We start from the raw sequence: 26,966 nt of genomic DNA, 5'->3' as shown, positions 1-26,966 counted from the left end.
AACAGCTCAATGACATATATAGAAGATGATTACAGGTGCCGAATTTTCAAAGCAGCAGCATTGGTCCTACGAACAGGTAATAACCTGAACAGAAATCAAGGAGCAGTATTGAAAGATGCATCGAAAAATCTGATTAATTCATTATGTATAGCAGAACTACAGTACGCCAAAAACTATGTAACGCATATTCACAATAGTGACTGAAGCATCTCGCTTCATGCATACATTGTCACGCGAGCTGTCAAATTTGGTTGCCTATCCGTTGTTAACGGTTTATTGTATTCTTTCGTTTTTTTGCATTTATTATTTTCTTTTACCTTTTTAGTCTTGACAGTATGCTTGTGAAACTAGTTGACGTTCTTGTACATATGTGTGTTAAACCGATGGTCTTACAATCAGAATAAGTTTTTATGTTTATAAAAAATATTTATTATTTTCATGGGGACTGCTAATAATTCTAATAATTATTTATTATGTTATCTTTTATGGCTGGTGTAATGTTGGAATCTTACACAGTAAGTGCATGCACTACAAGAGTGAAGGATTTATGGATAACTTCCAAACAAGAAGTGCCTATAATCCAGTAGGCTCAACATGGCTCACTGCATGCTGCTGTGCTTGGAATCCCTTAAGGCAAGACCAACAGAGTAAGCAACAGCAGAATTATTTAGCATCTGACTTGTGGAACCTCTTCTGCAGTTCCCTGATGAAGGATGTACTGCTCCCTGGTTAATTAATAACTGTTCTAAACACACTTTAATTAACACTATGCATTTCCTCTCCTGGTATTTCAGATGATAATCTCAGCCATGTTTCATCTCTGGTTGAATACTATCCTCTCAGTCCATTCACAATTTCATGTTGTTGGCACTATAACGATGCCAGTTGGGAATAACCGGAATAAAGCAAATCAGGAGTCTGACCATGAAAATGAGGAATAAAATCTCTCTCTCCAAGGCTTTTTATTACTCATTTTCATGGTCAGCTGTTTCCGCTCTCCAGATCTAGTTACTTGTGATTATGTTAGAGTAAGAAATTATCAATGTTGGAATTGATGACCTTCATTCCCCGCTCTGTACAAAATTCCTAATATTCTGTTAAGTTTAAAAAAAAAAAAAAAACTATCATAGATGACTTGAGAACTCCAGCTTCATTCACAGCCTATATTGAATATGCTGCAATATAAGTCTGACTTTTCAAGGGTCAAATGTAGAGAATCACTTCCTACATTGCATGCTAGTCGTGCCTTCTGATCCATTTCACATTCCATTAGGCCAGTTTCTATCCAACTGTGCTTCTGTCCCCCTCCCCCTTTCCTCTGCTTCCATCCAGATAGCACTGTTGCTATAAAACTTAAATTTGACCTATTTTCATTCTTCTATCAAATTCCTGCATAGGCGACAAGGCATATCACCTTTTGCCTACAATTGGAACATTGCACTGTGTCTCCTGCAGCCTTTTGCCAGAAAGATATCAGAAGAATCTTGAACAACTTGGATACCAAAAAAAATTAGGGTCTAGTATGATTCTGCTAGTCATGCACAGCAATCTTTGCAGCTACATCACCCATGTCTAGATATATATATATACCATGGAAATGTTCAGAGAAACTTGTGCTGTTGCACTTAACATTTCTATGGCATCCAGTAGGTTCTAAAAAAAAAAAAAAAAAAAAAAAAAAACTTCTCAGTAATTTGTCTCTTATGGTTTACTTTCCATCCTTTGTAATTGCATCACCAATTTCCTCTCAGGTCATTCTCTGCATGTAATGGTGGAAGGGTTTCTCTCTCTTTGGAATTTCTTATTAATGCAGAAAATTGGGCACGACCTGAAAGATGGTAATGAAATAACAGAGCTGTGAAGAACATGACTCTGTTATTTTCCCCGCAATCTTTTCTCATAAACATAATGACAGTCTCTCACTTCATGTCATATCCATAGTTTTGCTGATAACAGAACTCGTTTTCTCCTACAGCAAATCATGCACTGCTCAAATATCTCAAGCTTAAATGCCCTAAACAGTAATATCTATACCATGCACCAGTTGGATGATGACATCCTAGTCACCTTCAGTGCTTCCAAACACAATTTTATCTTTTTTTAATATCATTCGTACACATGAAGAGATCAAAAAGCCCAAATCCTATAACAAATCAGTACTATGTGTGGACCGAGGTCAAGAGAAAAGTAACATGTTGATATTCTCTTAGCTGGAGGTTGTAATCTTTGGGGAATATATTTAGGGATCAAGTCTTATCTACAAAACCAAGATAGATGAAATGAAAGATGAATGGGATTGGTTCAACGAGTCCACAGTTCAAGTGTAAAATAATGATGGACTGTACTGTTACTTGTGTTATTGTAAGTTTAACAGAAATATGGAAATAATGGATACCAATCGAAGAGATACAATGTGTAAACATGTGTAAACTGACTATCTGTGAGACTTGTTGGAGAGACTCTTTCTCTGTGTGTGTGTGAGAGAGAGAGAGAGGTCATTAACTAGCTGAAATGCCCTCTTCTGGACAGCGTCAAGAATTTTAGAGAACTTTTAGATGTATTATCTTAAATGTGAGAGCAGTGTATCAGGGTTTGACCATCAACACCAGAAGCTTATTTAATATCCAGGTTGTTCACGATTTTAGTTAAAAATGGAAACGATTTGTTTTTGTGTTGGTCATCTCTGCAGGAATTGGATAATAAGAATAATGCTGGGAAGTCAATTTTAGATGTTGCAATACTGCCATCTGAGTGAGAGAGAGAGAGAGAGGTGGGAGTACCAGTGGAACAGAAATTGCTCAACAGCTTTTGTGTCTTCTATAAGGCAGAATTATCATTGATGAAGAGGTCAGTTTTTCTACATTTAGCCCTATTTAAGTCAGACTTAGGCCTGTTAATGATGGTTTTGTATGTTGCTTGAGTTTTTGTCTCAAACCAAGTACAGGGGGTCCTTGAGTTACGTCGGAGATCAGTTCCTAACCGACGTCAGGCGATTTTCGATGCAAGTCAGAATTACCATAACTTAAGTTACTTACCTAACCTAAAACACCCTAAAGTCATACATATATATCAAGAAACAGAACTAGGTCATAGGAAAATGAAAGGGAGAACATAATTACTGAATAGTACAGAAACCTTTACTAGCATTAAACTCTTCACCTGCACTCGTTTCTCCCCTTTCACTTTTCATTGCCTCAAACAATCTTTTTGCCTTTTCTTGAATTAACATGAGGCTAATTGGGATACAGCATCGATGCTGGTCTTCCAGCCAAAGAACAAGATGCCTTTTCATCTCAATCATGAGTCTACTACGTTTTTTTAGTAATCACAGTCGATTTCATGGGTGCCAATCCTTTCATATGGTCAAGGATGCGAACTTTATCTTTGATAATAGTCCCGACTGTGGTACGACTTAAGTTCAACGCACGGCTGATGTTCGTTGGCATTTCTCCCTTTTTTGCCTTTTTAATAGCAATGTCTAATAATGTCTAATTTCATTTCTAATGTAATGGCTTTCCTTTTCTTTGACACACTGCCATCGGAAGAGTCTGCCTTATGTTTGGGAGCCATATTGAAGGGTAAAAAGTCACAAAAAAAAAAACACAAACACAAAAGTGAGAGAGAGTGGATGTAAACAAATCACGCGGTATCCAAAGAGTGTATGCTGGGACCCAAGTGATGCCACCTCTCTTAAACAAACGCAACATAACGGCCTATTCTTCCACTGCGCTCACAAACAAGTTCATCTGCAACGTTTGAATTTTACGTCATGCTACTTCAAGTCAAAATTTATTTTTTTAATTATTTATGGGATTACCGCCGTAAAGTCGACACGACGTAGGTCGAGGACTCCCTATATATGTTTTTTCCTTTTTTTTCTTTTTCTTTTTCTTTTTTTTTTTTTTTTTTTTGACTGTCCTGGCACACTTCTTCCAAAACCATAGTTTGATAATCTTACGTTTAACATGCGATGATAACTTTAATGTCTATCATATATTTCAAATATTTCACTGTTAAGAGTAGTTGGATTGCAGGAAATCAAATTTCAAGATAAGAAGTCAAAGATCAGAATGAATTTTGGTTATTCTCCCATTACCCTTTGATAATACTCATCCCAATGGTCATGACTAGATCACTAGATGTCTTTTATAGGCTTACATCTACTCCTGGGAAAAACATACTGCACCCTCAGCCCAAAAAATTTCACATCGTCATTATTTTTTCTTTTCCATCTTTCATTTGTTTTGATTTTATTAATCATCTTGTATAATATTATTGTGCATGCTTATTATTTTTGTTACTATTTTTATTTTTAAACGTGTCTGCTAATCATGAATATTTTAATTTTAGATCGAGAATCCAGTGTCAGTTTTAACACAGGAATCCAGTCGTTGTTTTTTAAGTTCAAAAAGTGCAAAGGATAAATATGCTGTAAGAATAAAATTTCTTGTTTATTGAATCTTACATCCAATTATATATACACACTTACATTGGATTTAGGAAATTTAATATCAAATGGCTGATAACAATGCACATAAATCTCAAAAAAAAAAAAAAATGATGCGATGGCTTTATAATGACTGTTTATCTCCCACTTAAAATTTTTGCCTCATTATTTTGACCTATTTTACTCTATCAGACACAGTATTCAAATAGAAAATTTTTATCTTGCATAATTAAATCAATTATTAAATAACATTATCTCATAGAACACATGATTTGTTTATATAAATTACTGCCAGATATTTTTCATGGTACCACTCTTTAATCTTTTCCAAATTGTTTTCTCTATTCTGATATGTAACTTGTAAAATAAGAGATTTGAACATTTATGTCCAGCATGTATTATACATAAAGGCTAAATGTTAAACATTTATTCTTGAATATTTAGTTTAAACATTCAACATGTTCTCCACCCACAGAAGTCTGGACCAAAATAAGATATTTGTTTAATTGGTATAATAAGTTATCCCCTCTTGGTTAGAAAGCATTTTATACTTGACAAGAAATTATAGTCATGTTTTTATTCTTTACTTAAGTATGAAGAAACAAAAAAAATTTACATCATGTAACTTCAACTAGTTGACCAATGTTAAATGGCTTTACATATTTGATGATTTAATGGAATAACAGTTTTAGTCATAAAGTAATTAATAAAACTAAAAGTACTGTTCAAAGGCAACTCTATATACATTAGAAGCTGAAAGTGCAAGTGGATGCAAAAAGTAACCAGTACAGTATCCATATAACCTAACATCTAATGAGAGTAAAAATAAAATAAAATAAATATATTTTATATACTATTTTATATAAATATATATATATAATAAATTTAGTTTAATCCTTTATCCAAGTGTGTGCAAACAAAGTTTGTGCTTGAAAGCATCTTCAGGACTGGGGTAAAGTGGTACAACACCAGGCGACTCCTTGCAAAGGTGGAGCAAGAAACCAACACTCCTATCTTAGTATCTCCCATAATGCAAAATACATCTCCTTGTGGATATGTATAATGTTATGCATTAAGGGAAGGGCCACTACCCAGACTAGTTTCGACCTTTATTGAGGTCTCTTCAGTGGGAGCCAGGCCCAAGTGGAGATACCACTTTACCCCAGTCCTGAAGATACTTTCAGGCACAAACTTTGTTTGCACACACTTGGATAAAGGATTAAACTAAATTTATTATAGTCTGACCAAGTGAAAAATAAACTTTCAACATCTTTCTCTAAATCCAGAGTAATTTAATAAAAAGGTGGCACACCGTTTGGCACCTCCTATAGGAGGAGATGACCTTGCTAATGCTTCTGCCTTGGTATCTCCACTTGGGCCTGGCTCCCACTGAAGAGACCTCAATAAAGGTCGAAACATTAGCTGGGTAGTGGCCTTTCCCTTAATGCATAACATTATACATATCTGCAAGGAAATGTGTTTTGCATTATGGGAGATACTGAGATAGGAAAGTTGGTAGCTTGCTCCACCTTTGCAAGGAGTCGCCTGGTGTTGTACCACTTTACCCCAGTCCTCAAGATACTTTCAGGTGCAAACTTTGTTTGCACACACTTGGATAAAGGATTAAACTAAATTTATTATAGTCTGACCAAGTGAAAAATAAACTTTCAACTTTTTTTTATATATATATATATAAAATTGCTTACAATATAAAATATAAATAAACTCCCACACATTAAACGTTAAGTAAAGGTGCCAAAAAATATCAAAGAAAGCAATTAATGTAGTAACAGACCTTCTCATTGATTTCTGTATTAATCATATAATTCTGGTCTGGTTGGCTGAGTGGTTAGTGTATCCGCTATCCAGCCAAAAGGCTATGTGTTCGAATCCCACCGTGGGCATGGATGTTTGTTTTTGTGAAAATACTAGTGGTGGTAGATGGCGTTGGTGTAGATGATGAAGGTAGTTGCGGTTGGTGGAGATGGAGAGTTGTAGAGTTGATACTCTCCCTCGATGAGTCTTCGTACTCCCTGGAGGTTTTATCTAATAATAATAATATAATCAAATAAATAATGAAATGTACATTTCTTAGAAAATCAATTTACTTCTATTCCATTACTGAATAATTGCAGAGACCTAATTTTGTTCCATTCAGTTTTTTTTTTATCGAAAATTGAAAAGATCATTAAAAGCATGCTGCTTAACCTCCCAACTGGCTGAAGTGGATGAAATACTCTGCCCACCTTAGAATTTTTCATGGATCAAAACATGAGCATCATTCTGCCATTTCATCATGTAATCAAAATTGAGGTAGATGAATAGGAGGTGTTCAGTATATTAAAAAAATATGAATGTGAACAGCAGTGGACCTGGATGGCATGTCAACCTGTGTACTATGTGAATGTGCAAGAGAATTGGCATTGTCTCTGACGAAGTTGTTCAATCTAAGTCTTAGCTCTGGAAGGGTTCCAAGGGAGTGGGAACAGGATAAGATAGTACCATTGCATAAAGTTTGCTCCAAGATAGAGGTAGCAAACTACAGACCAATTAATATATCCGGAGTGGTTGGTAAAGTATTGGGAAAGCTGGTGAAAGATAAAATACAATGTTGGTAGATAGGAGTGCAAAAAAAGGATAGGTCCTGTCTTAGTGACTTATTCACATTTTATAATAAAGTGGCAGCAGAAATGGATAAAGGTAATGGTTACACAATGATACTGCTCAACTTTGCCAAGCCATTTTACAGAATACCACATGGAAAACTACAAAAACCGGAGAGGATGGGAATAGATATGAGGCTTGTAGCATGGATAGGGGGATGGCTGATGTATAGACACCAGAGAGTAGCATATGGTGGAGTGGAGTCTAGGAGAATGATGGTGACTAGTGGAGTACCTCAGGGTTCGGTACTAGGGCCACTTCTCCTTAATTTGTATATCATTGACATAGGGAAAGGTTTAAAAGGGGATATTCAGTTATTTGCTGATGATGTGAAGCTGGAGAGAGCAATAGTTGATAAAGGTGATGTAGATATCCTGCAGGATGATTTAAATAAATTGGCATTGTGGGCAAAGGATAGTGATTGTCAGTTTAATGTTGCAAAATGTAAGGTTGAAATTGAAAAGGTTGCATGTGGTGTATCATATTGATGGTATTCGTTTGCAGGAAATTCATGAAGCTAGGAACTGGGGGATCATGGTGGACAAAGAGTTATAGTTCAGAGGGGCATATTACAAAAGCTGGTAAAATAGCTCAATGAATTACTTGAATGTTGAAAAACACAAACAAGTAAAGATAAGGAAGTTATTATCCCTCTTTATAAGGCTATGATTCGGCCATATTTTGACTACTGCAGTGTAGTCTACTACCACACAGATTTGGTCACCTGAGTTTCTTGGGGACCAGGAGGTGGTCAAAAAGATTCAGAGACGAGAGACCAAATGGTGACAGGTCTGTGGAGTACTCCCTACGAGGATAGGTTCAATGTTGTGGGTTATGAAGTTTAGTCGATAGGTGGAAAAGGGAGGACATGATAGAAACTTTTAAGATATTAAAGAGGTTTTATAAAATTGATGCAAGCGAACTTTTTGAATATATGACAAATAGTCAGAAAACTAGGGCCATACGTGGAAGTTGTGTAAGAGTGCGTTTAGTAGGGGTTTGTGGACCAGATTTTTTGCAAGAAGAGTGGTAAGGAAGTGGAATGGATTGCAAGAATTGGTTGTGAGTTCCTTGATTGTGAATGGATTCAAGAAGAGGTATGATAGGATTTGTGTGTATAATGGTTGATTCGAGTCTCCAGACTCCATAGAGATGTCATAAAATAATAATAATAATTACCCTCCTCCACTGTTAATCACTTAATGGTGATTGTGGAGCCATTAGTGGGTTAACTGTAACTGAGTGCCTTTGTTACTTGTAATTTCCTTCATTGTTCTTCGATATTTGAACTTTTTCCTGCACAGTTTATTTATCATGTCTGTTCCCAAAGACAAAAATGAATTTCACATGTGAAAAAAATAACCTATTCTGAGATGTGTCAATAGATCATCTTAGCAATAAATGCATTTGATAATAGTAAATTTGTCATCTTTTATTCTTCAAATCATTTCAATGAAGCAAGACAGTTTTTTTTTTTTTTTCCATTTTAATAAGAATATTGTGGAAATTATTTTCATGATATTTTCAAATAATTACATTGAAAATCATTATGTTATATATTGATAAATAACTGATTTCAAATAGCATTTATTGAAATAAATTTGAACTTACCCTTGCGAAATATCATTATATGGACTATCATGCTTCAGTTTTAGAAATGAGTTTTTCTGTTTTTATGAATAAAAAAATTATGTTAAATTGCATTATTCACTTTTTTTGAGACTTTTTTCATATCAAAAATTTATATCTGATGTTTCATTTGATATTCAATATCTGACATTTCAGTAAAATGTCACCTTCATCTTTCACTTAACATTGCAATGGATAATTTTTTTAAACTTTTTCTTCTTTTTTTTTGTAGAATGCACATTCCTATGCCATCCATTGCTTAACTGTTGTAGATGGGATATGGTGAAAATATATCAGAATTATATCGACAGTGCATAGGAAGTGTTTAAAAAAAATACCTAAATGATGCGATATTAGAATGCGTCCCTAGAGTTCGAAAAATAAATAGAGTAGGAGTGAAATGGGTATGCAATCAAACTAAACAAGAGATTCGTAAGAAAAAGATGATGTGGAAGGAAGATTGTGTGCATAAAGATGATGTTAATAATTACAAGCAGCAGGCCAGAAGAGTCACAAGTGATGTATGGAAAGCTAAGTCTCAGTATGAAAAGAATCTATTGATTTGATGAATCACTTCTATAATCACTAATGTGATTATATATCCAATGTCATATTATATTGGTGGGATTATGCTTGAAGAAACTGATGAGGCTAGGGATCTTGGAGTTTTAGTAGACAGGAAGTTGAAGTTCAAGGTTCATACAGCAAAAATTGTAAACACAACTCAGAGAATAATTACAATGCTGAAACGAACCTTGACATGTAAAGATAAGGAAGTCATTTTGCTTTTTTACAAGGCCTTGATAATACCTCACCTGGGCTATTGCATGCATGTCTTGTCTCCTAGTTTCCATGATTCTGATACAGTGGAGAGAGAGAGAGAGTGCAAAGGAGAGTGTCAAAAATGTCAGGATTACAGAATACTGATTATAAATATAGATTAGGCAGACACTAGCAAAAGGAGAAAGAGGGGCTAATATGATTGAACTTAAAAACTTTTGAAAGTGTTATACAGAATTTCAGTAGATGGAATTTTTAATTTTATGGAAGATGGGGAAAGGATGCAGGTCATCCTTGGAATTGGAAGATGAGAATGAATGCCGTCAAGAAAGGGGGAATGGGGTAAGGGTTATATTTTTCTCTCATAGAGTGGTTCGAGATTTGAATGGATTGCTGTTGGATGTTGTGTGTCGCAAGTAACGTGAATGAATTCAAGAACAGCTATGACAGCTGTTGTGAATAGTATGGCCTCCGTTGATGAGTTTCTGATTCCCTGGAGGTCTCTCTTAATAATAATAATATAAAACATACAGATTGATTAAAAATTTATGCTCATTTTGAAGATTTCCTATTGAATTCTCACCCTCCATCTTTCTGCTCCTAGAACTGTATTATAAATAACCTCTGTCTAATATTCTGGTGGTTTAAAGTTTTCACAGTCAGTGTTCAATATCTGTTACTTCATTTTACCATTTTGACAAAAGAAATAAGGCAATATTATTGTATCTGTTCAAAGCAGATACTTTTGGACAGATCTAATTTTGGACAATTTCTTTGCAAAAATCAGTTGTTCAGCTGTTTGCCAAAATTGTTCTAAGTTGTATAAAAAAATTAAAAATTATAAAAATTGTTTATATTTATGCCACAAAAAAAAGTTCAGTAGTATTAGTTTTTTTTTTTAACCTTAAAAAAATTCCAAATATCACTACTTCTACTGCTGCTGGTTACTATTTCTGAAATAAGTTATGTCTTAGAAATACTGAATAATAATAATAATAATCCTTTAAGCTCTAGGAAAAGGTTAAAATCTTAGATTGCTTTCACTGCTATTTAGAAAGACAGAAAGAACACTTCCCCAGAAGTTACACTGAAGAACCACAAGCGGTAGTGCAGTATACATTAGCAATGTCTTGTTTCATTTCCAGTTGTTTGATTAGCTCACATCCTAAACAGAAATACTAATATTTCTTTTACGGGCTGATACTTTTGGTGTATTTTTGTTAAATGTGCTAAAATGTATTGGATGTATCTAGACTGAGGCCACATAGCAAACACATAATCTACATGGCCTAGCTAAACTATTGGTTTATATCTAGCTTTAAGTGCTTGATTTGCAAAATGTCCCATATAGAAATTGGCTGATGCAGGGTGGGGGGGGGGGAGGAAGATGAGAAACCTATTGCAGTACTATCTAGCTGTTTGTGTATTTTTCCATGAAAAATAACCAGGAGGTGAGTCTGATTAATTCAAACATGTTAGAAGGGAAATGTGGCAAATGAAGTACTGTCAGAGCTAACCACCCAAGATGTCAGTCTGTCGGGATTAATTTTTTTTATTATTAAAGTTTTAAAGTGAAGAGAATTTTTAATAAATGAGAGAGAGAGAGAGTTGCGTGTGGTGGGGGAGGGGAAGTGACAAAGGGCTGTCAGATTTGTAAATTTTAGTGAGGGACATCATATATCCAGGATTGCTTGACATGAAACGGTTTTAGTGTTTTGTTAGTTTCTTTTGACTATGATCTAACTTTTTGAATAATTTATACTTTTTTTTTCTTTTGAAAATTGGTAGGATCCAATCTATAATCCAATATGTAAAGGAATCTTTAAGAAGATTGCTAATTTTCCTGTTATGATCCATTTGGTCCATAATGACAGTTGCATGTTTCTTATTAGGCTTTAGTTATAATAATTTATTTATTTTTTCTTGCTGTATAACTTTTCAATGCTAATATTTTTTTGGCAAAGTTCTGGGAGAGACTTCATGTTAAGACCAAATATAGCCTGCCTTCTCAAATTACAAGGATGATCTGAAAAATTCTCGGCCTAACAATAAAAAAACAAATTTATAATTTCAAAATTATTTTTATTTTTCAACATAATCTCCCTTAAGACTAATACATTTATTCCAGCAATACTGAAGTGCCATTATCCTTTCCCTATAATGGTTCTCAGTAAGATCTGCAAAATATCCCTATACAGCTGTCATCTCTTGATTCAAAGAAAAACACTGACCAGCGAGGAAAAGTTTTAGTTTTTGAAAGAAATAGAAGGCAGAGAGAACGAGCCAAATCTGGGGAATAGAATGAATGTTCCAACATTTCATAGTGCAGATCCCTTAATTTTCCCATTGCTAAAACACCTTTGTGGGCAGGTGCATTGTCCTGATGAAAGATGATTATTTTTTTTCTTCTGCAAACCGGATCTTTTCTCACGAATTTCTTTGTCTAGTCTGGTTAAAAGATTGGAATAATATTCCCTGGTTATTGTTTTACGCTTTTCAAGATAATTAATAACAAAATGCCTTTAGCATCCCAAAACACCGATGCCATGACCTTTCCCTAATGGAACCGAATTTGTCTTCTTTGGCACTGTAAACTGACTTCTGTCCACTATTTTGACTGCTGTTTGGATTCTGGTGTGTAATAGTGAATCCAAGTCTTATCCATAGTAATAAATCGACACACAAAATCAGTTTTTTTATTATTGTTAAAATGCTCCAAGCACTGTTCAGAGATTTTCATGCGAATGTGTTTTTGATCTGCTGTGAGCAAACGTGGCACCCATCTTGCACAAAGCATTTTCATTTGCAATTCTTCATGCAAAATATATGTTACACATTCTTTTGAAATGCCTATAGTCTCAGCAACTTCATGCACTTTGACTCACTGGTCATCCAATACCATATTATGCACTTGATCAATGATTTCTGGTGGTTTTACACTTTTTGGATGTCCTGCACATGGATCATCTTCAAGGCTGGTTTGGTCACAATTAAACTCGCCAGCCCATTTCTTAATTGTCAAAAATGAAGGAGAAGAGGACCCATTAACTTTTATGAACTTCGAATGAATTTCTTTTGGTGTTAAACCTTCTTTTACAAAGAATTTTATAACCCCATGATACTCAATTTTATCCATTTCAAGGAATACAGACAACACTTCAGATAGCTGTATGAAACAAACTACTTGATAGAATGACTTGCAGTTTCACATGGATGCATATGACAGATGTACCGAGAACTTTTCAGACCACCCTCATACCTTGATGGCTGGCTTTAGGGCATCTTGTTAGGACATTAGTTCTCTTTCAGTTAAAAATTTGAATTTCTGCAACTGTTCTACAAATAGAGTGCTGTGTGCTTGTCACAGTTTGTAATTGGGTACACTGAAGATGCTTGGTAGAAAACTAGTGAAATATTACTGAGTTCAATAAATTATTATTATTATTATTAAGAGAGACCTCCTGGGAGTCAGAGACTCATCGAGGGAGGCCACATATTACACACACCAGCTATCATACTTATTCTTGAATTCATTCACACTGCTTGCGCTTGCACTGACAACATCCAATGGCAGTCTATTCCAATCATGCACCACCCTCTGAGAGAAAAATCTAGCCCTCGCACCCTTTTTGGCAGCCTTCATTCTCAGGTTCCAAGGATGCCCTCTCATCCTTTCCCCACCCTTCATAAATGGAAAAAATCAATTGAAATTTTGTATGACTCTTTCAAAAGTTTGTAAGTCTCAATCATATCAACCCTCTTTCAACCATTTGCTAGTGTCTGCAGTCTACAAATTCTCAATCTGTCTTCATAATCAGTATTTCAGAATCCTGATATCATTTTTAACACTCTCCTTTGTACTCTCTCCAATATATAAGAATCACAACAGAAACTAGGAGACCAGACCTGTGCACAATAGTCCAAGTGAGATCTTATCAAGACCTTGTAAAGAGGCAAAATAACATCCTTATCTTTACATCTGAACATTCATTTCAGCATTGCAAATATCTTTTGAGTTGCATTTGCAATCTTTGTCACATGACTGCTGAACTTCAACTTCCTAGCTATTAACACTCCAAGATCCCTAGCCTGATCAGTTTCTTCTAGCCTAATCACACCAATATAATACGACATTGGATATCTAATCATGCCGAAGTGAATGGCTTTACATTTACTGACTGACACCCATTTTCCCATGCCCACAATTCAAATCATTCTCCAAAGACTGCATATCAGCAGCATTCCTGATTACCCTACCTATCTTTGCATCATCAGCAAATAACTATGTCCCTTGTCAAATCCTTCCCAATATCATTAATGTACAGATTGAATTACAGTGGACCAAGCACTGAACCTTCTGGTACAACACTTTTTTTTCTTTTTTTTTTTTTAATCTCTGTGCTGGTTATGGGCAGTACTACCCTTACATCACATCCAGACTTGATATAGGTCTAAGCCTTTACAAGTGTTTTACCCTATTCCTGTTCTGGTTATCATTGCAGTCATTCTCTGGTGACAACACCATGCCACCAGTGTGCCCTGAAGGAAAGAACTGCGTAAGCCCAAGCTGTTTTAAGTCCTTATAACTATCTGCACTCCATATGCCATGTAAAGAGATGGTGGTGCTGGTAAACCTCAGAGTTACCCCATGCTCCTCCCGTATCTTACTAACTAGATCTTGGTTATTTTTATAATAATTTACTTTATTATTATGGCTGTATAGGTTAGTGGGCACCCTGTTCCCACCACCTGGGCATCAACTACCCAAACGTCACCACCTCTTTTAATCACTAAGTCTGGCTTACGCAAACCCGCAGAGGTCCTATAATGGGTTCCACCGCAGTCTCCCAACCTTTGTTCTTAAAGCGGTTGTTCAGAATGGAGACCGTGGCATCATGCCTCCTCACACGGACCCCATGGGTGCAGAAGCAACACTGGGCTATATGAGACAATGTCTCACTGTAGTGGCAGCCAGCCCTACAGTTGGAGTCGTCACTACCTCATCGAGCTGCGCGTGCTGGAATAGGCAGGGCATTGATCCTCGTCCTGATAAGGTCAATATACTCGAACAATATACTAGACTCGGTCAATATACTAGAATTTATGCAACAGTCTGCCATGCTGTATTCTCTCAAAGCCTTAGCAAAATCTAAAGGTATCATGTATCCATTCCCCTTGTCTAGTTCAATGGTGACATTGTTATAAAATGTGAGCAAGTTGCTAAAACATGACTTAACCTTAGTAAACCCATGTTGATCATTGCAAAGTAGAGATTCACTGTGAACCCATTTCTGAACGCCGGTGCTAACCAATTTTTCCAAAATCTTCACCACCACCACTACTGAGATACTAATTGGTTGATAGTTGGATACATTGGTCTCTGCACCACACTTGTGCAATGGAATTACTATACATTCCTTCCATTCCTGTGGAATCTTCCCTGTTCTGAGGCTCATATTAGACATCCTGGTCAAAGGAATGACCAGTTCAGCTGAACACTCTTTTAGCACACGTGCTGATATTCCATCAGTCCCTATTGCTGAATTCTTATTCAGTTTGTGCAACAGTTCTAATACCATACCTGAGCCTCACACACCTGCATTTCTTCATCTAGTGAGCTCAATGTTGCATTCACCAGGTTGATGGCTTTTAAGGAAATAGGCACTTATTAACTGAACAACCTCTTTTCCATCTGTAACCTTCATGCCATCTGGATTCAGAAGAGTTATTCTTTCTTTTACTTGCAGCATATCGATAGAATTCTTGTAGGTTGTCTTTAGCACACAGAGCCAGTTTCTTTTCATAATCAGACTTTGCTTCCCATTCAACAGTTGTGACTATTCTAGCCTGCTGCATTTAACATTCATAACGGATGTCATCCTTTTGCAAACTGTATTCCTTCTATATTATCCTTTTCTTACGAATCTCTTGCTTAATAAGATTACATATCCATTTGACTCCTACTCTGTTTATGCTTCGAACTCTCGGGACACATTCTTATATCGCATCATTTAAGTATCGTTTAAATGCTTCCCATGCACTGTCTATATTCTTTCCATCCAGCAACTGATCCCATTCCACTGAACTCAGTATACTCCTCAGTTGGTCATAATTTCCTGCTTTGTAGTTCAGCATGTAACCTTTTCTGAATGGAATATTCATAAACTTAGTCACTTCCCAAGTGAGTATCTCATGATCACTGTCACCAACTGGAGGCAGAATAGTTACGTCTTTAACTGAAATGCCCTCTAACATTATGATTAGATCTAACACTCTTTGACCGAGTTCCTTCTGTCACATGCTGCTTGAGGAAGTTGTCCTGCAACAGCTCAATAAATGCAATTTCATTCTTCTCATGAGATTCTACTGCTACCCAATCAATATTTGGATAATTAAAGTCTCCCATTATGATTACTCTTTTCGCACTCATCTTTTCTATTTGGTGATGCATTTCTAGGAATGCTTGGATGTACAAAGGCAGAGATAGAATACGATCACTACATTATTGAGCACGTTACAGTTGAAGTTAAGAAAATGTACTCCAAGGCCAAAATGCTGATGTTAGAATTTACTAGGATGAGTTGCTATGTTATGCATATGTTATGAAAGAGCTAGCCTCCAAGATCATGATGTGAAGTGTATAGGATGACTTCAATTACATTGAGTATGAAAGCCAGTCAGTCTGTTTAAGAGATTAGAGAGAAGCAAAAACAGAATTATTTGATCAGTAAGGCAATTCATTTAAATTGCTGAAAGAAGAGAAGACTGTGCAGGAAAAGACTGGAGCACCATCCTTATAATGAGAATAGACTAAGGAATAGGGAAATTCTTTCTTTTAGTGTTACACGGTGATCAACATTCATTTTAGAAATTATGGACTTTACAACCGTGTTATAAATAACTCTTTTAATATCTCGACGTTTCGATCGTCATATTAAGATCATCATCTGGAGCATATACAAATATACAGGACAATCCAGCTTACATTACATACAGTAAGCTAAAGAAACAATGAATTGATCACAAGTTATTCTACTGGCATGACCTCTAGTGAAAAAAAAAATTAATTATTTATAAACTACATCAAGGTAATTCTATTTATGATAACATGAATAAACATTCCTTCTTATAGATAGTTTTCTTTCAGTAAAAATGATGTCCTATTTTTAGCATTACAATTGTTATTTTTGATTTAGGATCCTGGATTTTCTACAGTCCTGTTTATAGTTGCTCTTAGCGAGGAAGGTCTGTGGTCGAATATATGCCTTCCATACGTTTGGAATTTTTAGGTCGTTATTGTTCAGATTGGGGTAGTTGGTAATAATCTCACAGGCTTCCTTAAATTTGCGTTCATGCCATGTTTTTGGTGCTTTTCCAGTCAATTCTGTGTGAGGTGTTCAGGGCATGATCAGAAAGGCCAGCTTCACCATAATTATTATATTTAATGTGTCATTTATGTTCTTTTTCTCTGATAGGAATTGTGCATCCTGTTTCTCCTATATAAGGTTTGTTACAGGTGCAATAAGTATGGTATACTCCAGGGTGGGCCAGCAGAGGGAGTGGGTCTTTGGATGAGTTGAGTAAGCTTTTTAATTTTGCAGGAAGTTTAAAGGTGGCTTTGAGGTTGTATTTTTGTAGTATTCTGTTTATTTTATCTGATGTCCCTTTAATGTAAGGAATGGTTATAGTTTTATTGTAGTCTGGTTTGTCTTTGTCTATTATTGAAGTCTTGTAGAGAATTTTGTTAATAGTGTTTTGGCTGTACCCATTTTTTTTGAAAAATATTGCTGATAACTTTAAATTCGTCTTTCAGTGCCTGTTTTCTGGAGAAGATCTTCAGAGCCCTGTTTTTTAGAGTATTAATGACACCTAGTTTTTGTGTTGGGTGGTGGTAGGAGTTTATGTGTATATATTGGTCAGTATGTGTCAGTTTCTGGTAAACAGTGAAGGAAAGATTGCCAGAAGGAAGACATGTGACAAGTGTATCTAGAAACGGAAGTGTGTTCTGTTTTTCAATCTCAGTTTTGAACTGTATGCATTTGTGTTGTTTGTTTAGGTCGCTGAGGAATGTGTCTAGTGTCTTGCTGCCATGGAACCAGATCGCAAAAATGTTGTCAACGTATCTAAGCCAGACTTAGGTTTTAAAGGAGAGGAACCTAAAGCAAGTTGCTCAAAATGTCCGATATAAAAGTTCGCAATGGAGAAAGCGTTTTGCCATACACAAAAACAGAACACAATACATGTGCAAACAGCACCGTGATATCTGGAGGGAATTTGTTCTGTAAAAGAAGGATTGTGTCATTGATTGGGATATTCGTAAAGCGGGCAGAGATGTCAAAACTGACTAATAAATCATCTTTTTCTAATGTAATGTCTTTGATGATGTTTATGAAGTGTTGTGTGTTTTTGATAGAGGAGGAGGAATGACACACCAACTCCTTGAGTGTTGACACTAATTTTTTTGCTAAGTGATAATTCGGGCTATCTGTCCCTTCAACTGTAGGCCAGAGTGGTGTGTTTATTGTGTATTTTCGGTAGCCCTTAAATTCTTGGGGAATGAGTGTAGTGCAAAAATAGTTTTTTGACAGTATCTTCGGGCCATGTGGTAATTGACTTAAGTAGTGGCCTCCCATGGCCGCCAGACACTAGACACATTTCTTAGCCACCTAAACAAACAACACAAACGCATACAGTTCACAATTGAGATTGAAAAACAGAACACACTTCCGTTTCTAGATACACTTGTCACACGTCTTCCTTCGGGCAATCTTTCCTTCACTGTTTACCAGAAACCGACACATACTGGCCAATATATACACATAAACTCCTACCACCACCTAACACAAAAACTAGGTGTCATTAATACTTCAAAAAACGTGGCTCTGAAGATCTGCTCCAGTGAACAGGCACTGAAAGACGAATTTAAAGTTATCAGCAATACTTTTCAAAAAAATGGGTACAGCCAAAACACTATTAACAAAATTCTCTACAAGACCTCAATAATAAACAAAGACAAACCAGACTACAGGGAATCAGATAAAATAAACAGAATACTACAAAAATACAACCTCAAAGCTACCTTTAAACCGCCTGCAAAATTAAAAAGCTTACTCAACCCATCCAAAGACCTACTCCCTCTGCTGGCTCACTCTGGAGTATACCGTATTTATTGCACCTGTAACATACCATATATAGGAGAAACAGGAAGCACAATTCCTATCAGACAAAAAGAACATAAAAGTCACAATAAATATAATAATTATGGTGTAGCTGGCTTTTCTGATCATCCCCTGAACACCTTACACACAATTGACTGGAAAAGCACTAGTTGTCTACATCACACCAAAACATGGTATGAATGCAAATTTAAGGAAGCCTGTGAGATTAGTACCAACTACTCCAATCTGAATAATAATGATGGTCTAAAAATCCCAAACATATGGAAGCCATATATTCAACCCATAGAACCATCCTCTCTAAGAGCAACTATAAACAGGACTGTAGCAAATCCAGGATCCTAAATCAAAAATAACAATTGTAATGCTAAAAATAGACATCATTGTTACTGAAAGAAAACTATAAGAAAGAATGTTTATTCATGTTATCATAAATAGCTTGATGTAGTTTATAAATAATTAATTTTTTTTTTTCACTAGAGCTCATGCCAGTAGAATACCTTGTGATCAATTCATTGTTTCTTTAGCTTACTGTATGTAATGTAACCTAGCTTGTCCTGTATATTTGTATATGTTCCAGATGATGAACTTAATATGAAGATCGAAACGTCGAGATATTAAAAGAGTTATTTTTAACACGGTTGTAAAGTCCATAATTTCTAAAATGGATAGGGAAATTAATAAATAAACAAGTAAAAGCACAGTTGAAAATAGATAAAGACTCCTATAATCTTGGTGTTTACTTCTATAGTTTTAGCAGTATGGCAGAGAAATCAAAGAATGCAGTTAGAGAGAATAATCAACAAGGACTATATGAAATTATTAATACAATACGTAAGAAGAGAGAGAGAGAATTAAGTGAAGTCATTAAAAAGGTAAAAATAAGAACACTGGCAGGCAAGATGATGCCAGGGTGAACAGAGCATTTTGATAATCCTTTAAACATTATTCACTCTTGTGATCCAGTTATTCATGGTGAATTAGTTCTGCTTTCCAGTTTGAAATCAATTCCATTACTCCCTCTGCTGTTAGAAAAGCTATAAATAAATTCAAACTTCATAAATCCCTAGGATATGTTGAGATCACTAAAGAATAATGACTTGGCTGACTAATATCCTGAATATTTTCTCTCAAAGTGGTAAAGTTCCCAGAGGCTTCACAAGGTGCCCATTTTTAATAAAGGAGATCACATAGTGTATGAGTATTATAAGGAATCAGCTTATTGTCTATTCCATGTGCTTTAATGGTGTTTAAGGAGTATTTTAAGATGGTTTGACTTTATGAATAATAGTGAGAAGTGTTGGTGGAGTAGTCGGCTACCCCTGAGCTCTGTTTTATATGAGGAAAAGGGTTTGGCTCACCAGAATGCAGGATATTTGCTTTGTCAACAGTATTATGTTAAAGGATTATGGAGGTGTTAGGAAAAGAGGTAGGTCTCAAATTAGATAGCTCAAACAAAAACCTTAATAAATCAGCATACAGTGGCATGAAGCAACAGTAGACTTAGATACATCTGGCATAGGAATCTGTTCAGTCTGGTCAGACTTCTGTGGCTGTTGGTTGCTTGAGGAACATATGTATGTATGTTAAGGATTATATGAAATAGCAATAAGGACTATATGATAAGGCAAGTTAATAGATAATTAGCGTATTCTATTTATATCTGTTCTACAGCCTGAAAATTAGCTCATATTCAACCCATTCCTAAGAAGGGTTGCAAATATTTACTATCAAATTACAACTCAGTCCCTTTCACTTCAATTCTTTCTAAAGTAATGGAGAAAACCATTAACACTGCATCTTGCACTACCTTAAAACCACTCAACTAATAAACAATCTTTTTTTAGTTGAATGGTTCAAAATATTATTTAAATTGAGACATCATCAGGGGTACAGTATGAGGTGTAACACACGCAGATGCAACACAAAACTAAGTGAAACATGTGGACGAAAGACTAGAGTCTTAAATAGGTTGGCCACCTTCTGCAGGCACCTTTTGGTGGCCTAGGATGTAAACTGGGATCTCAAGGTATTAGTGTTTCCCGTATTTTGGAAAGTTTTGTGTATTTAAATTACGCTGATTTCTGGAGCCACTGCAGATTTCAAAAATAGTCTTTCTCTTCTAAATTTACTGTGATGGAGCGTGGTAATTTTTTTCCCAACTGAATCTATGAGTCGTATCTAAAGCATGGTCCTCAAGGCCTGATTGACCATAATCTTGACTACAGATGTAGGTTTTTGTGTTCTTCCATATGGATGTTGTCCGCGTGGCTAGCCTAGTGGCTTTGTGCTTCACAACCATATGACTGGTGAAGGAGTGTCCTAGGTTCTATTCCTGTCGATGACGTGAGAAGTTGAAGGATCATCTTCAGCCATAGCCAAGTTAGCCGGTCTTGGCTGTGGACAGCAGGGTTTTTTCCGCCAGGTAATCTGGCATTTTTCATCCCGCAAGCAGGCAAACCGGCCCCGTAAACACACAGGGATACAGCCAGGAACACTTTGAGGCATAGGGGTGACTATTCTATCCTTGTATTTCGGTTATGAAATCCAAGCATGCTTGGAGGGTTGTGGGCCTTAAAGTCCTGTTAAAGCCATTGAAATAGATAGATATGAATGTTGGCTGATCTTCCTATCTGTCCATAGTAGACCAACTTGCAGGAACAGGGCACTTTGTATACTTCAGGCACACAGAGAGAGAGAGAGAGGAGGGAGCTCATCTTTAGTGGAATGTATAAGGTTAGCAAGCTTTTAGTGGGACTTGAAAACCATGCAGAGATTGTATTTCTCTAAGACAGGCTAAGAAGTAATGATTTGGACATATGGGATGATGATGATAGCATTACTAAAATCTTTCTGAAGCAAAGGGCGAGGATTGGGGGAGGGGAGGGGAGAAGGATTGATTATTTTTTTTATACTGTGGGAACCGTAGTTATTATATAAGCAGGTGTGGTATAATATGATTAAGTTCTGCTGTAAGGGAGGACTCATTGGAACAAAGACTATATAGGCTATAACTGGTAATTAGTTTATGGAATTAACAACGCATATAAGGTATATTAATTAAAGGTAACTTTAATGAATAACTTCTATATTTCGGCAATGTCACATTGCCATCTTCAGGGTCTTGTGACATTGCCGAAATATAGAAGTTATTCATTAAAGTTACCTTTAATTAATATACCTTATATGCGTTGTTAATTCCATAAACTAATTACCAGTATTAGATATGTGAAGAGCCAAAGGCTTCAATTCAGCGACATATAACTTGTTTAAGTTAAGGGATATTACATCCCATATAGTTTCTTAGCCGAATAAGAAACTCAAAGAGTTTCATGCCGAATATAGTAGAAACTATATAAAGTTCGGCGATTCCAAGCGTAAGCAAATACCTGGATACTGCAGCACTGAACCCAAAGGGTAGTACAAGCTGGGGCAACTCGTGGTAGAAGTGGAGCAAGCTCCGATCACTATTCTTGATATTTGCCCATAATGTGAACTTAGCTCCTAGGAACTGTATTTTTGTTCACATTATGAGAGAAGGTCACTACCCAGACCGGTTTCGACCTTTATTGAGGTCTCATCAGTGAGTAGGCAGACCTAGTTAATATCAAGTTTGTAGCGAACAGAACTTGTACCCCTTCTACGAGTATTGCCGTGAGGTGCTCTAATAAATTATTAGATATGTGAAGAGCCAAAGGCTTCAATTCGGCGACATATAACTTGTTTAAGTTAAGGGATATTACATCCCATATAGGTTCTTAGCCGAATAAGAAGCTCAAAGAGTTTCATGCCGAATATAGTAGAAACTATATAAAGTTCGGCGATTCCAACTGTAAGCAAATACCTGGATACTGCAGTATCCAGGTATTTGCTTACGGTTGGAATATTACGGTTGGTTCGGCGATTCCAACCGTAAGCAAATACCTGGATACTGCAGTATCCAGGTATTTGCTTACGGTTGGAATCGCCGAACTTTATATAGTTTCTACTATATTCGGCATGAAACTCTTTGAGCTTCTTATTCGGCTAAGAAACTATATGGGATGTAATATCCCTTAACTTAAACAAGTTATATGTCGCCGAATTGAAGCCTTTGGCTCTTCACATATCTAATAATTTATTAGAGCACCTCACGGCAATACTCGTAGAAGGGGTACAAGTTCTGTTCACTACAAACTTGATATTAACTAGGTCTGGCTACTCACTGATGAGACCTCAATAAAGGTCGAAACCGGTCTGGGTAGTGACCTTCTCTCATAATGTGAACAAAAATACAGTTCCTAGGAGCTAAGTTCACATATTGGGCAAATATCAAGAATAGTGATCGGAGCTTGCTCCACTTCTACCACGAGTTGCCCCAGCTTGCACTACCCTTTGGGTTCAGTGCTACAGTATCCAGGTATTTGCTTACGCTTGGAATCGCCGAACTTTATATAGTTTCTACTATATTCGGCATGAAACTCTTTGAGTTTCTTATTCGGCTAAGAAACTATATGGGATGTAATATCCCTTAACTTAAACTAATTACCAGTTATGTCTAACCAATATATAGGCTGTATTGGTTGATGTTGTAAGACGGCAGATACCTTTCTTCAACATGGACCTGAACTCTGATGCTTTGTTACTTTAGAGGTGTGTCTGTTTCATCCATTTCCTTTCTATTGACTTTTACATATACAGAAGTTCTGTAAGATAGACTGTATGCATATTCGAATATAGTGTGAATCATTAAGAAAATAAGGCATATTTAGTTACATTTGAAGGCATGGTTTAGTAATATTTACAAATCAGAATTGTCTGATTTGAAAATTTGAAAATCATTTGAAATTTGCTTATTAGACATTAGCTAATTAACACTTATAATAGGCCAATTACTTCAAGATAGTCTATAGTTTTTTTATTCTTTCAATATTTTTTTAAGCGAGAAAGTTTTTTTGTTCTTGTATTTCTCCCAGAAACTTGGGAGTATTTTCCCTCTCTCAAACGAATAGATAATTAACTGTGAACCAAAGCAGCAATCATCACATCTGTGGTGTAACTGTCACTAAGTTAACATCAGTCAAATAAAATAAATATCTTTCTAGTCCAAATTATTAGTTATTAGGAGGGTAAATATTGCATTTATAATTGTATTTAATTACAGGATTATTTTGCAAAAGTAATCTGTATATATAAACTATCTTTTTTTCCCAATGTGGATTTTAAATCTTTATTTTTCTCTTTTGACTAGTTTTTCTCTAAAGCTACTCAATTAGAACAGTTAAAACATAGCTATACGTATGTTAATGAACAGAAAAGGATAACTTCTGATATTCTTGAGAGAAAGAAACAGGTATGTATAGGATGTAATAGTATATAGTAACGTAGTTTCTGTTTGCTTAATTTTATTTGTTTGCCTTATTGTGAGTTGTATCGTTAGGAATTTCCTGTGTAAGATACTCTCAACACACTCAACAAAATAATTACATTTTTTGCTTTATATGAAAATGCAAAGCAGGTAATTATGACAAGATTAGGTTGAATCTTGAATCTGTGCCATGGCATAAAACTCTGCAAGAGAAGGATGTTAGTGGTGCATAGGAGGTAGTTAAAGGGCACCTAGAGGAAGCAGTATTAAATTGTATACCTAAGGTAAGGAGGATTAATCAGGTAGGAGTAACATGGATGAGTAATATCATTAAGCATGAGCTGCAGAAGAAAAAAATGGTGACAGCATGGTAAGGAAGACAGAATCAGATTATGAGAAGAAACTTGCCGAACAGGCCAAAGGAAATCCCAAAAGAGTTCTTTTGTTACTAGTCAAGTAAAAGTAAGAATGACTATGGAAAATTAGCTTTAATGAGTGCTGATGGTGACGAGGTGGCAGAAACAGATAAAATAGTTGAGTTACTGAGTGACCACCTTGCAAAGGTATATCATCCAAGTGAGGTTACTACTTTAAAATATGTGACAGACACTGATGTTGGAAAAGAGGTGGATGAATTGGAGGTTCTTAGGATGTTGCAGAATCTCATGTAAATACAGCTGTGGATTTAGATGGGAATATTAGCTCAGATCTTGCAAGAATGTGCAAGGGAACTGGCAGTGCCTCTAGGTTCTTTAATTTAAATCTCAGCTCTTCTAGAGTTCCAAGAGAAGTGGAAAGAGGGCAAAATAAAGTCCTTGCATAAGGGAGGGTCTTAGACTGCAGTAGCAAATTATAGACCAATCAGTATCTTAGGCATGGTGGTAAAAGTACTGGAAAAATTTGTCAAAAAGAGAATTCAAGAATGGGTGGATAAAAATATGATACTATATGAGGGACAACATGGCTTTGTGAAGGGTAAGCCATGCCTTAGTAATTTACTAACTTTTTATAATAGAGTAACAGCTGAGTTGGATGAAGGAAATGGCTACACAATGATTTTGCTGGATTTTGCAAAGGCATTTGACAGAATACCACATGGAACTCTGTTAAGCAAATTAGAACAAATGGGAATGGATATGACACTGGTTATGTGGATAAGAGAGTGGCTGCTGGACAGACATAAAAAAAAGTGGTAATATGGAGGTGCAAAATCAAGGTAAAACAGGTGACTAGTGGTATGCTGCAACCACTACTGTTTAATTTGTACTTAAACGATATAGGAAATACCTTCAAGGAAATATTCAGTTGTTTGCTGATGATGCAAAATTCAGTACAGTAATAGTTAATCAAGCAATGTAGAGAGCTTATGGGATGATATAAATAGGCTGTCAGTATTATAAAGATAATGGGTCTCAGTTTAATGTTGATAAATATAAAGTTATGCATTTTAGGATAAATAGATTACAAACTGTATATACAACTTAAATATAAAGAGCTAATAAGCTTCATTTCGGCAATATAAACAATATTTTAAATTAAGGGGATATAAAATCCACATTGTTTTAAAACCGAATAAGAAACTCAAAGATTGGAATCACTTGCATTAGCTCATGCTAGTGAGTCACTTGCATTAGCTCACGCTAGTAATCGCCGATACTTTATAGTTTACTATATTCGGCATGAAACTCTCTGATTCCAATCTTTGAGTTTCTTATTCGGTTTTAAAACAATGTGGATTTTCTATCCCCTTAATTTAAAATATTGTGTATACAACATTGATAGAATTATACTCTAGTAAATAGATGAAGCTAGGAATTTAGGGATGGTGGTAGATAGAGAGTTAGAGTTTAGGGGACATATTGCTTATAATATTACTTGACCTATTGAAGAACACATGAACAACTAGAGATAAGGAAGTTGTTATTTCTCTTTATAAGGTCTTGATACATCCATATCTGAATTACTGTGCTCAGGTCTGGGCTCCTGGTTTCTTGGAGATGAGGAGGCGATGGTGAAAATTTAGAGGTAACCTAACCTACCAAGATGGTGAGTGGTCTGTGAAATGTTTCCTATGTGGATAGGTTGAGGGTGTGTGTGAATTGATATGATAGAATATTTAAGTTTCTTAAAGGGTTTTACAGGATTAATGCAGAGGAAATGTTTCAGCACTTGGCTAGAAGGGCCACAACAAGAAGTCATCCCTGGAAGTTCAGTAGAAGTGTGGTTAGTAGGGGTGGGAGGACTAGATTTTTTTTGCTTGGAGAGTTGTGAATGAGCGGAATGGGTTTACAGAGTCAGTTGTGAGTGCTCTGTCTGTTAATGGGTTCAAGGAGAGGTAAAAGAGATTGTGGGGATAGTTTGGGTCTCCCACGATGAGTCTTCAGACTCAATGGAGATGTCCTTACTATAATAATAATGCACCACTGCACTGTTTCATAGAACAATACAAATATTTGGGTTAAGGATCAATAAATGGCATTAGTTGTCTGCCAGTTTCCAAACGTAATTAGGAAGAAAATAGCTTTGTTTACTTCTTTTGAGGAATGAACAGACTTTTGATGATTTGTTTATTTTTTAATATATTTATTGTTTTAAAAAATGATAAATGTTTAAAAGTAGATAAACAAAAGTCTTGGGAAGACATCAGCAAGAATATAGAAGATAAATATCAGGAAGGTTGAAAAATGTTCAGAGGCTGTTGAAAAAGCTTAGAATTAGAGGAAAGAGTACTGAAAATGGAATCAGAGATGATTCTATTTTCGATTCCAATCAGAACAGCAGAAGAAAATTTTCAAGAAAAATGCAAGCATCAGTACATATCAATACGTGAGATAGAAAAGGCCATCAAAAACTTGAAATGTGGAAAGGAAGCTGGAGTAGACAAAAGTCTATCAGAGATGCTCAAATATGGAGATATAAAAGT

General features: G+C 35.8%; 1 protein-coding gene across 1 annotated transcript in view; it reads left to right on the top strand.

The window, feature by feature from the left end:
• Positions 1 to 26,966, top strand: part of SMC6 (Structural maintenance of chromosomes 6) — a 594,918-nt gene that overhangs the window by 100,001 nt on the left and 467,951 nt on the right. The window contains exons 6-7 of the mRNA XM_090398426.1: positions 4,351 to 4,431; positions 23,927 to 24,028. Of these exons, the coding sequence (XP_090254552.1) occupies positions 4,351 to 4,431; positions 23,927 to 24,028 (183 nt within the window). The remainder of the gene's footprint in view (positions 1 to 4,350; positions 4,432 to 23,926; positions 24,029 to 26,966) is intronic.

The sequence above is a fragment of the Typopeltis vanoorti genome, chromosome 9 (assembly GCF_054136105.1).
Source record: "Typopeltis vanoorti isolate ZY-2024b chromosome 9, IOZ_Tvanoo_1.0, whole genome shotgun sequence".
NCBI lineage: Eukaryota > Metazoa > Arthropoda > Arachnida > Uropygi > Thelyphonidae > Typopeltis > Typopeltis vanoorti.
The sequence above is the reverse complement of the archived record's forward strand: the minus strand, read 5'-3'. Positions and strand labels throughout refer to the sequence as shown.